At 47.6% G+C, this 14,482-nt stretch overlaps 1 protein-coding gene across 5 annotated transcripts in view; it reads left to right on the forward strand.

The window, feature by feature from the left end:
* The window catches only part of TTLL10 (tubulin tyrosine ligase like 10), a 159,713-nt gene that overhangs the window by 126,123 nt on the left and 19,108 nt on the right, over nucleotides 1-14,482 (forward strand). For all 5 annotated transcript variants that reach the window (XM_073316740.1, XM_073316743.1, XM_073316739.1 and 2 more), the window contains 5 exons: nucleotides 2,593-2,761; nucleotides 3,832-3,950; nucleotides 6,361-6,481; nucleotides 8,056-8,141; nucleotides 10,680-10,851. In XM_073316740.1, coding sequence (XP_073172841.1) covers nucleotides 2,593-2,761; nucleotides 3,832-3,950; nucleotides 6,361-6,481; nucleotides 8,056-8,141; nucleotides 10,680-10,851 — 667 coding nt within the window. The remainder of the gene's footprint in view (nucleotides 1-2,592; nucleotides 2,762-3,831; nucleotides 3,951-6,360; nucleotides 6,482-8,055; nucleotides 8,142-10,679; nucleotides 10,852-14,482) is intronic.

Genomic DNA, 14,482 nt, shown 5'->3' on the forward strand with positions numbered 1-14,482 from the left:
GTGGTAAACGACATTTAGCATTAACAGATTCATCTCTGTCTTGTTTGTTTACAGATTCCACATATTTAGGAGGCAGCAAGTTCAGGTGTATTTTCGGAAAGAAATTGCTGAAAATCATGGGCATTAAGAACAAATGCAGTAGGCAACCCACCCCTTTCCCTCCTTCTATTCTTTCTTTGTGCTTAGTAGATGGCATAATAACAACAACAACAAATTGTGATTGTTACATGCACGTATAAGATACCCATCACCGTAGTATCGTGGTGCAATTTATAAGGTGTAAAGCTCAGTGTTAACGTTTCCAAATTAAGGAGATAGTAAACACAGGGACTTATTTTTCCAAATCCTTGGGTAGAAAACTCTGCTCTTCAAGAATTTTGTAACAATATCCAGTCACAAGAGTAAAAAACAACAAATCATTTATAGTTTCTACCCAAGTCATTTTTCAAAGTACTTTCGAGGGTCTATAGATTGTGGATCCAATTTTCAAACGTGGGCATCCCCTACTGAGCCACAAATTACCACTGGGTAATTTACCATATTACCATACAAAATGGGGCATTTACTTGCCTAATTGCTGATGTGAGCATCCAAATGAAGGCACCTGCATTTGAAAACTGGGCTCAGTCCTTCTTCAGCTACCTCATATTCCCGGGAAAGGGGGAGGTTTTAATGTCTAGATTTGTGACTTCATTTAGGTTCCCACCTTTAGACAATTTAGACTATTCATTCATAGTATGGCTGAAGATCTTCCAAGTGGCCCCAGTAGATTTATTTATGGTTTGATTCAGGTTGTGATTGTTTTAGTTTGATAATCCCTCAGAATCAGACCTTCAACTGGCCTAAATCATTGGAGTTACATTTATATCAATCTTTTCCCTGATCTACTGGGAAACAGAGGATATTATTCCACAGCTGCACTGTGGCTGTGCTCCTGGTCCCAACTGAAGTCAATATCAGAATTCCCATTGACAGGATCAGGTGCTATATGAATAATGCCAAGAGACTCCAAGTTCTCAGAGAATCAGACGTCTTTGCATTTATGAGGTTGCCTGGCAGCGGGGGTTCTGGAACAATGAGTGATCAGTTTTGGAAACTTTCATGGCATCAAGGTTCTGTATCTGGTCTGTACAGAGAAGTAACTGGCAAACAGCCTTAGGTATGGTAGCTGAAATGCCAGGGCATTATTTCCCAGCGTTTTCTAATTATTCAACAAAATGATCCACCCTAGGCTATCTATTGGTACTATAATAGCACCTAGAGGCCTCTGTTGACCTCAAGACCCCATTCCACTAAGTGCTGTACAGACACATAAGAGACAGTCCCTGTTACAAAGACCTTACAGTCTAGAATGACAATACACACAGTAGAGGGGCTAAAAATCGTTATCCCCATTGTACAGATGGAGAACTGATGCACAGAGAATAAGTGACGTGCCCAGGGTCACACAGAAAATCTGTGGCAGAGGCAGGAATGGAACCTTGCTCTCCTGAGTCCTAGTCTAGTGCCTCACCCACAAGACTGTCCTTCCCAAAAGGGCCAAAAGTTAGAATTATGTCTGCTGATTGCTGGCACTAGATACGAGCCTCGTCATTCTCTCCAGAAAATCACACTGCAGCTCTTGAAGACAGGGCAGATCTCATTAGCTTTGTTCTGAAAATCATTATTATCCCCTGCCAGTTCATCAGCATCTGAGCCTTAGCATCTGAGAATCAGTAACAGAACCATGGCAAGCCCTGACCTGATTAGTTACCAGTCTGAAGCTGGCTGAACGTTTCTCATTCCCACCCACACAACTCCTATAGTCGTGTCACCGCAATTAATTCGTGCCGTTCCATTTCGTGGCTGCCTATCACTGAGAACAGGACCTCAGAGCTGTCACTTTCTGCATGCACAGCGAAATTCTATAGGCTTCAAATAGACGTGTGATCATCTGCTTCGAAGTGTGGTTAGCCTAGCTAGTAGTCAATGTCGTAATGTAGCGGCTTATTCTTCACTCCCGACCTGTGCAACACTCCCGCCAACTCTGTGGTCCTGCATTTCTGATATGAATAATTTAGTGATAGGCATTTTTATGGCCCCATCTCTATAATACCTGGGAACCTTACAAGCATTAACAAATCTGTTCTTGCAACACCTGCTAAAATAGGGAGGTGCCATTCTCCATTTTATAGCGAGGGAAACTGAGGCAGAGCGATGAAGTCACTTGTCCAAGATCATACAGGGACTTGGTGGCAAATCTAGGAATTGAACTCAGATCTCCTGAGTCCCAGCTGAGTGCTTTAACTGTAAAACCTTGCATCTACTATAACCTCTGTGAATACTGAGTAAGAGTGTTACCATAGCCCAGTGCAGATTTAGGAGAAGTTTTTCCTGTAAATCTCTGCCCTGTTCCAGTTTTTTATTTTGTTCACACACACCTGCCATCGGTTTAATATCCGATCCCTCCTCTATCTAGGGACCATGCCCTGCACTGGCCATTGAATAAACTAGGGGACTTAATAGCATTGTGCTTTTCCATTGCTAGCTTCTGCTGAGATAGAGAAGACCTCACTAACCTGGCTCAAGTCTCCCTCTTTCTAATTCTTGCAGTTGCTTCCAGTGCATCTGAAGTGGAGCTGGTGGATGAAGCCAAGTCCAAAGGGAATAAAACAAATCACAAAACAGCCCCTGAAGTAGATCAGCCGGAAGACAAGAAGCCGGAGGACCCTCAGTCGCCGGGGCCATTCTTTTACATTGGTGGTGCTAATGGGGCTGGACTGTAAGTCATTCTACTCCCCAGAGACTTCTGTGTAGTTAGATTCATAGATTTTAAGGCCAGCAGGGACTATTTTGATCTTGTAGTTTGACCTCCTGCAAAGCACAGGCCTTAGACCCTCCCCTCGTTAATCTCTACAGCATCAAGCCCATAACTTCCTTTTAGCTACAGCATGTCTTTTAGAAAGACATCCAATCTTGATTTTAATACTGCAAGTGATGGAGAATCCACCCTGGCGCTTGATAGTTTGTTCCAATGGTTAATTATCCTCACTGTTTATAAACTGAGCCTCTCTCTAGTCTGAATTTGTCTTGCTTCAACTTTCAGCCATTGGATTTTGTTATACCTTTTCCTGCCAGCTTCAAGTGCTGACTACTATCAAAAATCTATTCCCCTGCAGGTATTTGATCACAGCCTACAAATCACTTCTTAATCTTCTCTTTGATAAACTAAATAGATTGAACGTCTTAAGCCTCTCGCTAGAAGACAGTTACACCCTCCCACCTCAAGTCATTTTTGTAACTTTCCAATGTGCCAGCATCCTTTTTGAATTGCAATTTTGAACCTGACACAGAACAGGAGCAAACTTTGGGGCCCTGTCCGGCTCCTTGCTACAGCTCCCTGGGCTTTTCTAATTAACTCTTTCGGTGCCACCCCACTGGGTTTACAAACACATTTCGTTTTTCCAGTGGCTACGTAGCTGTTCTTTCTTCCCCCTCATTTCTGAAGTCTTAGGCAGAGATTTCTTGCCAAGTCACCCACTACACAGAGGAACCAGGGCTCCCACAAGTACCATTTCCCTCCTAATTGAAATAGCCCCATTTGACCAGATCAGCCTTTATTAATGAAGTCTGTACCATCATCATCATCACCTCTCAAAACCCCCAGTACAGTCCCACAAGGGTACACTCTAATTAACTAGAGAGGGGAGAAGCCCCCTCTCCCCCACCTCAGGGCTTGTAGGTGTTGTTGAGTCAGCCCTCTAGGGACAACCTCAGGGAATTGAAGGACTCCGAGCTAATTAACTCTTCATTAAAAGTGGTGGCTGCTTGGCTATTTTGTGCTCCGCGCAGGGTGAGCATCTACTGCAGGAGCAAAGGCTGGCAGCGTATCCATGACAACAAAAGGGAGGATTACAAACTGAAATGGTGCGAGACCAAGAGCCGAGAGACCTATTACAACTTCAAAGAAGGTAAGAGGTCAAAGCGGTGGCTGAGAGAGTTAGGGAGGAGGAGGAGGATTTGGGTTCCCTGGCAGGGCACCTCTGCAGGAGCAATGGACGCATGAAGCCTTGGTGGAGAAGATGCCGCTGTGACTACTCAAACCCCATGGTGATGGGGGCAGTATAAAGATATAGACCCAGAACATGAGCATCACTTTGGTACTGCCATGGGTGGATTGCACTCTTATCTGTCGAGCTGCATACTCAATCCAATATTATATCCACAGAGCACCCAATGACCAAACCAGGTGATGCCCCCAGCCTTCTAGGCAGAGACAGAAAAGACACTTTCCCGAGCAGTTCTTGTGCATTAGATCCAATAAACGGTGCATTTGTGCAGTGAAATGATTGCTCTGTGCATACTCCAAGCCCAGCTATTTCTGGCTGTACTGAGAAGAGTCCCAAACTAAGCCACTCCAGGATAATAGGCGCATTTTGCATCATACTGCTTCACCTTGTGTGTAGGGACCTCCAAGTGCTTTTCAAAAGGTGGCCGTTATTACTGCTGGTGTCGCGCTAGGGAAACTGAGGCATAGAGGAGCTAAGCTGGAACTTTCTAAAATGGTGTGTGCTTTGTCCTCTGTGAAACACATGGCTGAATTTGCTCTTCATTTCACTACTCCCTCTCTGATCTACTCTTCTCTCTTGCCCGCTGCGTACGCTTCTCTCATGCCTGATCTCCACTCCCCTTGGGCATGCTGCCCAGCTACCTAGTCCTCTTCCCACCACTGGCGGCTGGTAGATCCAGGCCTACTGGTAGCTCTAGTCCCTGAGAACCTTGGTTCCTCTTGTTTAGCAGTGGCCCCTCCTCATTCCCAGCTGCACTGATGAGTTTGAACCCATGTGCTAGCAGCTGGGAAATGAAGTCAGCCTGGACTCCGCAGCCCATCAAGTGCTCTGCAAATCACAGATTGATACCACTGGCCTAGGAGACTTGCTTAAGGTGGCACGGAGGGCAACTCAGAGCTGCTGCCTTCCAGTCTCTTGCTCTTACTAAGAGACAATGCTACACCTGAATTCTTTTCAAAGCTAGTGCCATAGGGGGTGGCCTGGCAGTGCAGCTCCACCTTGAGATCAGGGGAATGTTGTCTTCTAGCATAACTTGGTTTATGTCCCCTGAGGTCAAGGGAGCTGCTGTACTTTGTGCCAGCTGAGAAACTGACCCTCAGGAAGGATGGATGCTTTAGAAGGGGGAGTATTTCACACAGGCTCGCTATCCTTAAATGGGACGTGAACGAGCAGAAAGAAAAGAAGCCCCTTTACAAGGGTTTAGATACTAAGGAGCCCTGAAAACTCTAAACCTCCATATAAAAGATCAGGCTAAGCATTCTGTGGATCTCCCTGGCCTAGAGATAAATCTAATCAGCATAACCAGGCTTCTTGGGGCCCAGCCAAACTCCCCACAGGAAGAGCATGAAACCAAGAACTCACAAAGGCCTCCTTTAGCCTGGTGCCTGATCAGATTTCACCCCAAAGAGAGGGGCTTTGTACAGCCAAAATGTAAACTAGCAGCTGGAGGGCTTTTCCCATACCCTCCCTCCTAGGAGCCCTAGGGCCAAAAAGCACCCAGCCCCTCCCTCTTAAAGTCTGGGTGCTGGGGAATTAATGCACTACAGCTGGCCCAGCCTGCTATCCCAGCAATCCCTATACTCAGGGTATGCAGCTGTGCTCATTCCTACAGGCAGGGCCAGAGTGGGTTAACTCTTTCCCTGCCAATCCATGGGCAGGGTCTGGGCATGCCACTGCAGTTACAGTGGGGACATGCCAGCTCTTTGGCCAGATTATGCCATTAAAGCAGAGGATGTGGGAGGGGGTCAAACTGCAGGGGGAAGCCTTTGCAGGCTAGAATTCCTCCTGGCCCCTGGACAGCCGTTCCACCAGTCTTTGACAGGGGCAGAGTGCCTGTTCTGGGATGACACATCTCTGCTGGCAGATGCATGGATAAAAGAGCAGGAGACACTGTGCTACCTTCACCCTGGCCCTCCTCACTTGCACCCCAGTCCAGCACGCTGCCTGCATTATCTTGTCATCCTATGGATGTCCCCTGAAGGGTGGTACCGGGGAGGAAGGGAGGGGACAGGAAAGCTCCTTCCCCACCCACACAGGACCAGAGACAATCTGGCCCTGTGTATATAACAGTATCACCATTGCACTGTAAGTGGCAGGCCGGGTGGCTGCTACTGTGGCAAAGCAAACTCACAGAGGTGCTGTGAGGGAGAAGGAGTGTGTGTGGTCTGTCCCTTGTGGTTTCAGGGCAGATATCAGCTCCTCGGCAAGCCGTTTAGCAGATGGGGAATTTTACTCTGCAGGCAGGATTTACCTCCACGTCCCAGCCCGGGCTGTGTGGCCCATGAAGGATATGTTTTGTTTTCTAATGCAGGTGAACAGCTTCTCTACCAGATCCCCAACAATAAGGTCCTCACTACTAAGATTGGCCTTTTGGGCAACCTGAGGGAGTATGAGCGGGTGATGAACAAGATCAGCAAGAACTTGAATGCCAAGTAAGGACTGCACATCCTTTTGGGCATTACACAGCCAGAATATAGAAACCCGTGTCACTTGGGAGAGGTACCATATAAAGGAGAAGTTGGATAGATGATCACCTCATTGATGGGATGAGCAATCATCTGGTAGAGACGGGCTTGTGAGACCCATCATGGAAATCCTTGGTTTCTCCACCCTGTGATTAAAACTGATCTCTGATTAAGCTCTGATGGAACTCCACCCTCTGCTTTGATCTTAGAACTTTTCAGAATCATTAAGCTAGCCAACCAATTCTGTTTGTATAGCTCCACTAATGATGGACAAAGCGAAGATTGTTTTAAGAAGCCATCGTATGCCACCATATTTAACTTTGGCTTCACTAGATATCACACTAACTCATGCAGAGTCTCATATCAATTAACCCAACATGGTACAGCACAATCAGCTCTGGGGACACCAGGCTTTCTCTTCTTTTCTAAAGTCTTGTACGCTCTTCTTTCCTCTCCTCCATCCGCTCATCTTTTGGCCTCATGTTTTGATCCAAAGCCCACTGGGAGTTAATGGAAGTCTTTCCACTGATTTCAGTGGATTCTGGAGCATGCCCTTGGTGGCTGATCAGAGTGAAGTAGCTTTTCTCCAGTACTCAGCTGTAGTTAAGTTCAATGGTCCATGTTTTCTGCTTCAACCTTCTAAAGATCTTAGTCTTCACTTCAAATGATCTAAGCTGAGGTGGATGCTGAGTGCTACATTTTTAGTAGGCTTTAACTTGGTCCATAGTTTTTTGGGGTTCAGTTTTACTCCTCCAACTAACTGTGCCAGCATTTTTGTGTCTTCACTGGCATTAATATTGGGTTGTAGTCACCCACCTATTCTGTGGGTTTAATCTCTTTGGTTATTTTGAGTATGAAAGAAGAGGTATAAAAGCCGTGGGGGGTTGATTTTTTTTTTTTTTTTTACTTCTTGAAGGAGTAAATTAGAGAAAAGAATCCATCTTTTATTTATGCCTGGGACTGTGGAAATGCCTGATCCCCAAAGGTACCAGTTGTAATGAATCCCCCCGTGAAAGACGAGGTGGGAACTCCTAAAGCTCTAGAGCATTTTGTAAATATCAGACACAGCACATGACCACCTCTGCTGCAGACTTATCTGTACCGCAAACGACCTCTGCCATGGTTATCTGAGGTCCTGTCTGTTAGTTTGCAGCAAACCTAGTGTGCAAAGGACATCATCAAGGCCAACAGAAATTCTGTCGAGATTAAGGAAATATTTGGCCATGTCTTAGCATATATTCTCCAGAATTCCCTCCTGGGACTTTTTCCATTATTCAGATTTGGAGAAGAAGCTCTAGTTTTGCCCAAATCCTTGTCTACCTCTGATAAACAGTCAATATTGATTTACAAGCTGCTGCATGTCCCAAAGTCCCGAAGAGCTTGATGCAATATTAAGGGGAAAAGACAAGGGGAAAAAAATCCATAACCCAAGTCTACAGTAAGATGTGCCCTGCTTCCCCCACCTCTTGTCTGATGAGAACTCAAAAAGGGCTGTATGGCTCAGGAAAGGTTTTTTTGGCTTATTGTCGGTTCTCCCACAGGGTACTGAAGATGGAAGACTTCTTCCCAGAATCCTTTCGGCTGGACATAAAAGATGAGAGAGAAGCTTTCTTTGAACTTTACAAAGGTGACTGGCCTTTGCATGTTAGCGGCCAATGATGAGGTCAAGTGTTCTGGGAGAAACATTGTTTTTTAAATGGCTTAGTGATCCCAAAGTAATTATGAAAAAGCAATGAGGGGCTTCCCTGCCCCCCTTTGCTCCCCAGTACCTGCCCACTCCTTCAAGTACCCCAGAAATCCCTGGTGTGTTAGCAAGGTGCCTATGGCTTCTCTGACCTGCCCAAGAATCAATCATGCTACAGCTCTCAGCAGCCCTTTCAGCCTCTCTTCTGGAATATCAGTAGGGCTAGAGAATGAACAGTAAATGTCCTGACTCCCCAGGAATATCAGCAACATGTGGGATATTCATCTAGACCCGAATACTGCTGACAGGTGGGCTACTCAGAGAACGTGACTCGCTCGTCCCCAGTTTCTCTGACACGAAGCCCAAATATGCCCCTTCAACATTCAGATGGTTTTGATTGGCCCAAAAGTTCCCCACCCCACTGTCTCTAGCCAGCTGTCAGCTGCCTTATAGGTATCTCCTTGCACAACATCCCCGCCTCCAAGCTGTCCAAACCCTGGAGACAGATTCTTGTCTTGGGCAGTGTCAGAAAGAGGCTCCCGCCAACTTTCTCCCTTCAGCGGTTCCCTTGGCCATCATCACTAGACATCATCACCAGCACTTTTGTTTGCCCGCTCACTTCTCCAACACACCCGCAAAAGCATCCTGGAGGCCAGCTGCAAATGCACTTGAAGGCCCCATCATTCAGGAGGCGGAAACAGAGTCCAGTCTCCAAAGCGAATGATGTATGGAGGAAACTGATACCGCTGAACAAAGCCTTCCCAGCTGTTGGCAGTGCCGTTTCCTCGACATTCTCAGCTGCTGCACGCGCAGCAGACACTACTGAATTTGGGACTTGAACTCAGACCCCTGCAGAGTAAGCGATTACCTGCCATCAGGCTGCCCCCATGTAACCTCAAAGGAGCTGATATATCCTGGCACTGAGCTGTTACAGTAAACCAGGATCCATATATTGACTAGTTATCATAGTAGAGCTGAGACCAACCGATAAAACCCAGCTCCAGATCTTAAATGACACCAGTGCTTGGGAGTGTTCAGATCTTGTGTTAACCCCAGGCCCTTCTTTATTTGTGAGATACGATATTTAAATATATATTCAAATGAGCATGTTTCAGCACCCATTAATTGAGCACGTTGGTGTCTTGGGATAACATGCTTTAGACCAGTGGTCCCCTGACTTGTTCCGCCGCTTGTGCAGGGAAAGCCCCTGGTGGGCCGGGCCGGTTTGTTTACCTGCCGCGTCTGCAGGTTCGGCCCATCGCGGCTCACAGTGGCCGCGGTTCGCTGCTCCAGGCCAATGGGAGCTGCTGGAAGCGGCGGCCAGTACATCCCTCAGTCCGTGCCACTTCCAGCAGCTCCCATTGGCCTGGAGCAGCGAACCACGGCCATTGGGAGCCGCCAGTACGTCCCTCGGCCCGCACCGCTTTCAGCAACTCCCATTGGCCTGGAGCAGCGAACCGCGGCCACTGGGAGCCGCCAGTACGTCCCTCGGTCCACGCCGCTTCCAGCAGCTCCCATTGGCCTGGAGCAGCGAACCACGGCCATTGGGAGCCGCCAGTACGTCTCTCGGCCCGCACCGCTTTCAGCAGCTCCCATTGGCCTGGAGCAGCGAACCGCGGCCACTGGGAGCCTCCAGTACGTCCCTCGGCCCGCACCGCTTCCAGCAGCTCCCATTGGCCTGGAGCAGCGAACCGCAGCCACTGGGAGCCGCCAGTACGTCCCTCGGTCCACGCCGCTTCCAGCAGCTCCCATTGGCCTGGAGCAGCGAACCACGGCCATTGGGAGCCGCCAGTACGTCCCTCGGCCCGCACCGCTTTCAGCAACTCCCATTGGCCTGGAGCAGCGAACCGCGGCCACTGGGAGCCGCCAGTACGTCCCTCGGTCCACGCCGCTTCCAGCAGCTCCCATTGGCCTGGAGCAGCGAACCACGGCCATTGGGAGCCGCCAGTACGTCCCTCGGCCCGCACCGCTTCCAGCAGCTCCCATTGGCCTGGAGCAGCGAACCACGGCCATTGGGAGCCGCCAGTACGTCTCTCGGCCCGCACCGCTTTCAGCAGCTCCCATTGGCCTGGAGCAGCGAACCACGGCCATTGGGAGCCGCCAGTACGTCTCTCGGCCCGCACCGCTTTCAGCAGCTCCCATTGGCCTGGAGCAGCGAACCGCGGCCACTGGGAGCCTCCAGTACGTCCCTCGGCCCGCACCGCTTCCAGCAGCTCCCATTGGCCTGGAGCAGCGAACCGCAGCCACTGGGAGCCGCCAGTACGTCCCTCGGTCCACGCCGCTTCCAGCAGCTCCCATTGGCCTGGAGCAGCGAACCGCGGCCACTGGGAGCTGCGATCGGCCGAACCTGTGGACGCGGCAGGTAAACAAACCAGCCTGGCCCGCAAGGGGCTTTCCCTGCACAAGCGGTGGAACAAGTCTGGGAACCACTGCTTTAGGGAATGTACAGTACCCATAACTATGCTGTAATCTTGTCTGCAGACACACAGATTTGGATCTGCAAACCCACCTGCTCCAACCAAGGACGAGGAATTTTCCTGCTTAAAAATCAAGCAGGTGTCCACGCGCTTCAGGCCAAGCTCCAGAGCATCAAAGAAGATCCTCTGTACAAGAAGGTGCCGTACAAAGCTCCCCAGGCAAGAATAGTGCAAAGGTAGAGAATGCAGCAGGTGGGCACTCCATTGCAACCATTTGCAATCCAGCTAGTGCTGGTGACAAAGGGGAAGAAGGGTGTTCCCGTGATGTTGAGGCAGAATTGCAAGCTGGAAGAGCTGGGTTCCCCTCCTGAATCTGCCACAGACATGCTCTGTGAACTCGAGTAAATTGCTTTGCTTCACTTCATTTCTCTTAGCCAAATCCAGAGCCCCTTGCTCATTTCCCACTCAGACCTTTATAAGGGAAACTCCCTCTGACTTCAGCTTGGAAACTGAAAAAGAACTGGGTCTGGCACTCTCCACCCCTGTGTCATCCAGTCCCCTGAAGGTCAGTGTTTCTGAAAGCAGCTACCTGAGCACTGAAATATTTGAGATCACTTCTATGGGTCTGATCCAGTGCTCCAAGAATTCAGTGGGAAGGTGCCAGCTGACCTCCATGGGCACTCAGTCAGACCTTATTGACCTTAATAACTTGAATCCCTTCACAGATGTTTGATGGCTCACACCATCTTTTCTCAGTGGCCTCAGATTCACTGTGTTTTGTGGGTAGAGGGCTATTTCTCAGCTGAGCCTGTTTCAACACTTTCATGTCTGACATTTGGAGATAGATCATCACCATCAAACAGGAGATTTGAGATGATCTTTGTCTGGCAATGTAAGAATGACTTCCAAAGGCCAAATGCTATGGATTCATACATGACAAAAAGCCTTGTAGAGAGCCATTTGAATTAGGTATTATCCCAGCTTGTGACACCATGCCAAGATTTCACACACCATACAGCTGCAGCATCTGTTCCACCCATTCTATGCCTTGCTTCCTATATATCTGTTGTAGTCTGCCTGGAAGCTGTGAGCTTCTTGACCTCAAACAGGAACTGCTATTGTAGATACTCATGGCCGATAGTCAAAGGAGACACATACTTTCTTTGTAAGAACTTCATAGCTAACTACATCTTTTTAAGCCAAAGCCCAGAGAGTCTCTGGCTACCAGATGTTACTGCTGTTTCCTTCTGATGTCTCTGCAAGTGTCATACTCCAGGGCAGTGCAATAACACCATATAGCTTTCTTTTGTAGAGCATCTCTCTTATCAGCTGCATCCCAGAATGCTTTGCAGAGTTGAATAACACAGCCGTGGCAGAAGGAGAGTGAAGTTAGACTAGCAGAAGCAAGGGAGAAAGTTTTCAGCTGAGATTTGAAAAGTGATGGAAAGCTGATGAGGTGGACAGGTGCAAGAAGGAACACAAATAAGGAGCTGTGGAGGAGCAAGCTCTTCCCCAGAACAGGTCTAGTCTCTGTGTACGGACATAAGGACCTAAATAAAGAGATCCCAGTCCACTAACTAACCACATACAAACAGCAACCACCATTCAGCAAGGTGTGAGTTAGATTTCCAGCGATCAGTACAGTGAAACCCATACAAGAGGCCCTTACTTGGGTAATCTCCCATTCTAAGGCAGTGCTCCAAACTGTCCCCAGAAATAAAGGGGGGGTGTTTCAAGAGCACTGAGCAGTGGCTTAGCACCTATGTTCCCACAGAAGTCAATGGGTGTCATTTTAATAGGAGCAGAAACAAATCCAACCCTGAGAGCCTGTGAAAATCCACACCCATAGTACACAACTCAGTCCCCTCTTTATTAGACACATCCTTATCCAACCAATATTTGTTGGTCTCTTGAGTGGTCACATAAGACAAGGTTCATTCCATTTTGCAGGTGGAGCTTGAGAATTATTGTTATTATTATTAATTATTTGCATTACCATAGCTCTTATAAGCCCTAGTCTTGGCCCTGGACTCCATTGTGCTAGGCACAGTACAAACACGGAACAAAATATGACTCCTGCCACAAAGAATCCAGACTGGGTATGTGCTCAGACGGATCCAGATAAGAGTTCTTCACTGCATAAACTTTCTACTGACTCGCCCTCTGTCCTTAGGCAACTCACTAAACTGCTCTCAGTTCCCCATCTTTGAAATAAGAATAGGAAATACTCAGGTCCCAAGTGAGAGCTGGGTTGATTAATTCATTGATTTTTCTAAAGTGCCTTGAACTTCGTGAATGAGATGCACTACAGACATGCAAAGTGTTGTCATTATTTATATAATGAGCTGTAATTCACAGACACCCCTCCTGGCTTTCATGGGACAGCCTGGATTCTAAGTGGTTGTTTGGTTCAGTAATCTTGAAGCTAGGCTTCCAGTACACTTCAAGCAACCCAATGACCAATACTATATTATCATGATCAAGTGTGATCAAGGTGTGACTTGCCACATGGCATGCCAACATTATAGTGCGATATACTAAGGGCATGACAAATTTATCATAGTGTGACATTAGCATGATCCATCATGGTGCTGTTTACATCACCCCACCATGCCAGTGGGTCACAACGCAGACATTCTGATATGACAACTTAGCAATTTTATCCCAGAAGGTCAAGAACACAAAACTCCAAACTTCCCAGTCAACTCAAGCAATTAGTCCATTTTATCCTTGTCAGACTATTACGATAAATCTCTCTTCACAAGGAAGGTGTTAGCCGGTCTAGTTGGGAAGGACAGGAGAGTCTTGTAAGAGGGCAAGTCTGAACTGCCAGCCGTTCTGTGGTAGGACAGGTCTGGGTATGCAGTAGCTTGCACATAGAAGCAGAGGAATTGATAGCCTGGATCAAACCCAAGGTCCATTTGTCCGGTATTCTGTTTCCAACAGTGACCAATACCACATGATTCAGAGGACGCTGTAAGAACCTTGCAGTAGCACATGTGGGGTAATCTGCCCCCCACATTAGGTCTCATTCTCATATAGTCTGACCGCCTGGACAGCTCAGATCCCAGAAGCTCACCCACCCTTTCCTGTAACAGACCTATGACTTCTGGCTCAGTTACTGAAGTCCTCAAATCTTGATTTATAGACTTCAAGTTACAGAGAACCCATTATTTTACTCTAGTTCAAACCAGTGCATGATTGGTGCCCCCACATGGTGCAGAGAAAAGTCCTCTGCCAACCTGACCTGAGGGCAAATTCTTTCCTGACCCCAAAACCTGATCTCCAATAGCGAGAGACTGGGTTAAGGATGAGGTTTATCATCCTGTCCAAAAATGTTGTTAGTCTTAACTGTTAGAACTCTGGGTATTCTTGTTATCCACATAAATGTCCACTCCCCTTTGGTGAGAAGGGACGGCATACTGCTCCTAAATGATATCACTCTGTGATGGGTTCTTTGTATTCAAATGCAAACTCTGTATACTCTCCAGTAAATATTAGTCACTCTTTAATTCCCTCCCACTCTACAAATGTGGCATACGCTTTTATTCCTTTAATGTTCAAATGCTCAGCTTCTCTTCCTGCCATTTCACTTTGCGTCCTAACAGTGCCCTCTCCTGTCAGTGTCCACAAAGAAATGTTGGGTTAGACCATAAGATGAATGAATGGGTTTGTTTTGTGGTGTGTAATGAGACTATAGCATTTTTAAACCAACTAGAAAACTCCGCATGACCTGGAGAACTGTGCTGCCAATGGGGAGGGGCAGGGCAAGCTAATTTATCTGAATGTGTCAAGAAATTTAATCTTTCTCTTTCTACCTTCTGCAATATGACAGGTTGCAGATTAGCAGCTGTGTTAGTGTGTATC

Source organism: Lepidochelys kempii, chromosome 18 (assembly GCF_965140265.1).
Source record: "Lepidochelys kempii isolate rLepKem1 chromosome 18, rLepKem1.hap2, whole genome shotgun sequence".
NCBI classification, from domain to species: Eukaryota; Metazoa; Chordata; order Testudines; family Cheloniidae; genus Lepidochelys; species Lepidochelys kempii.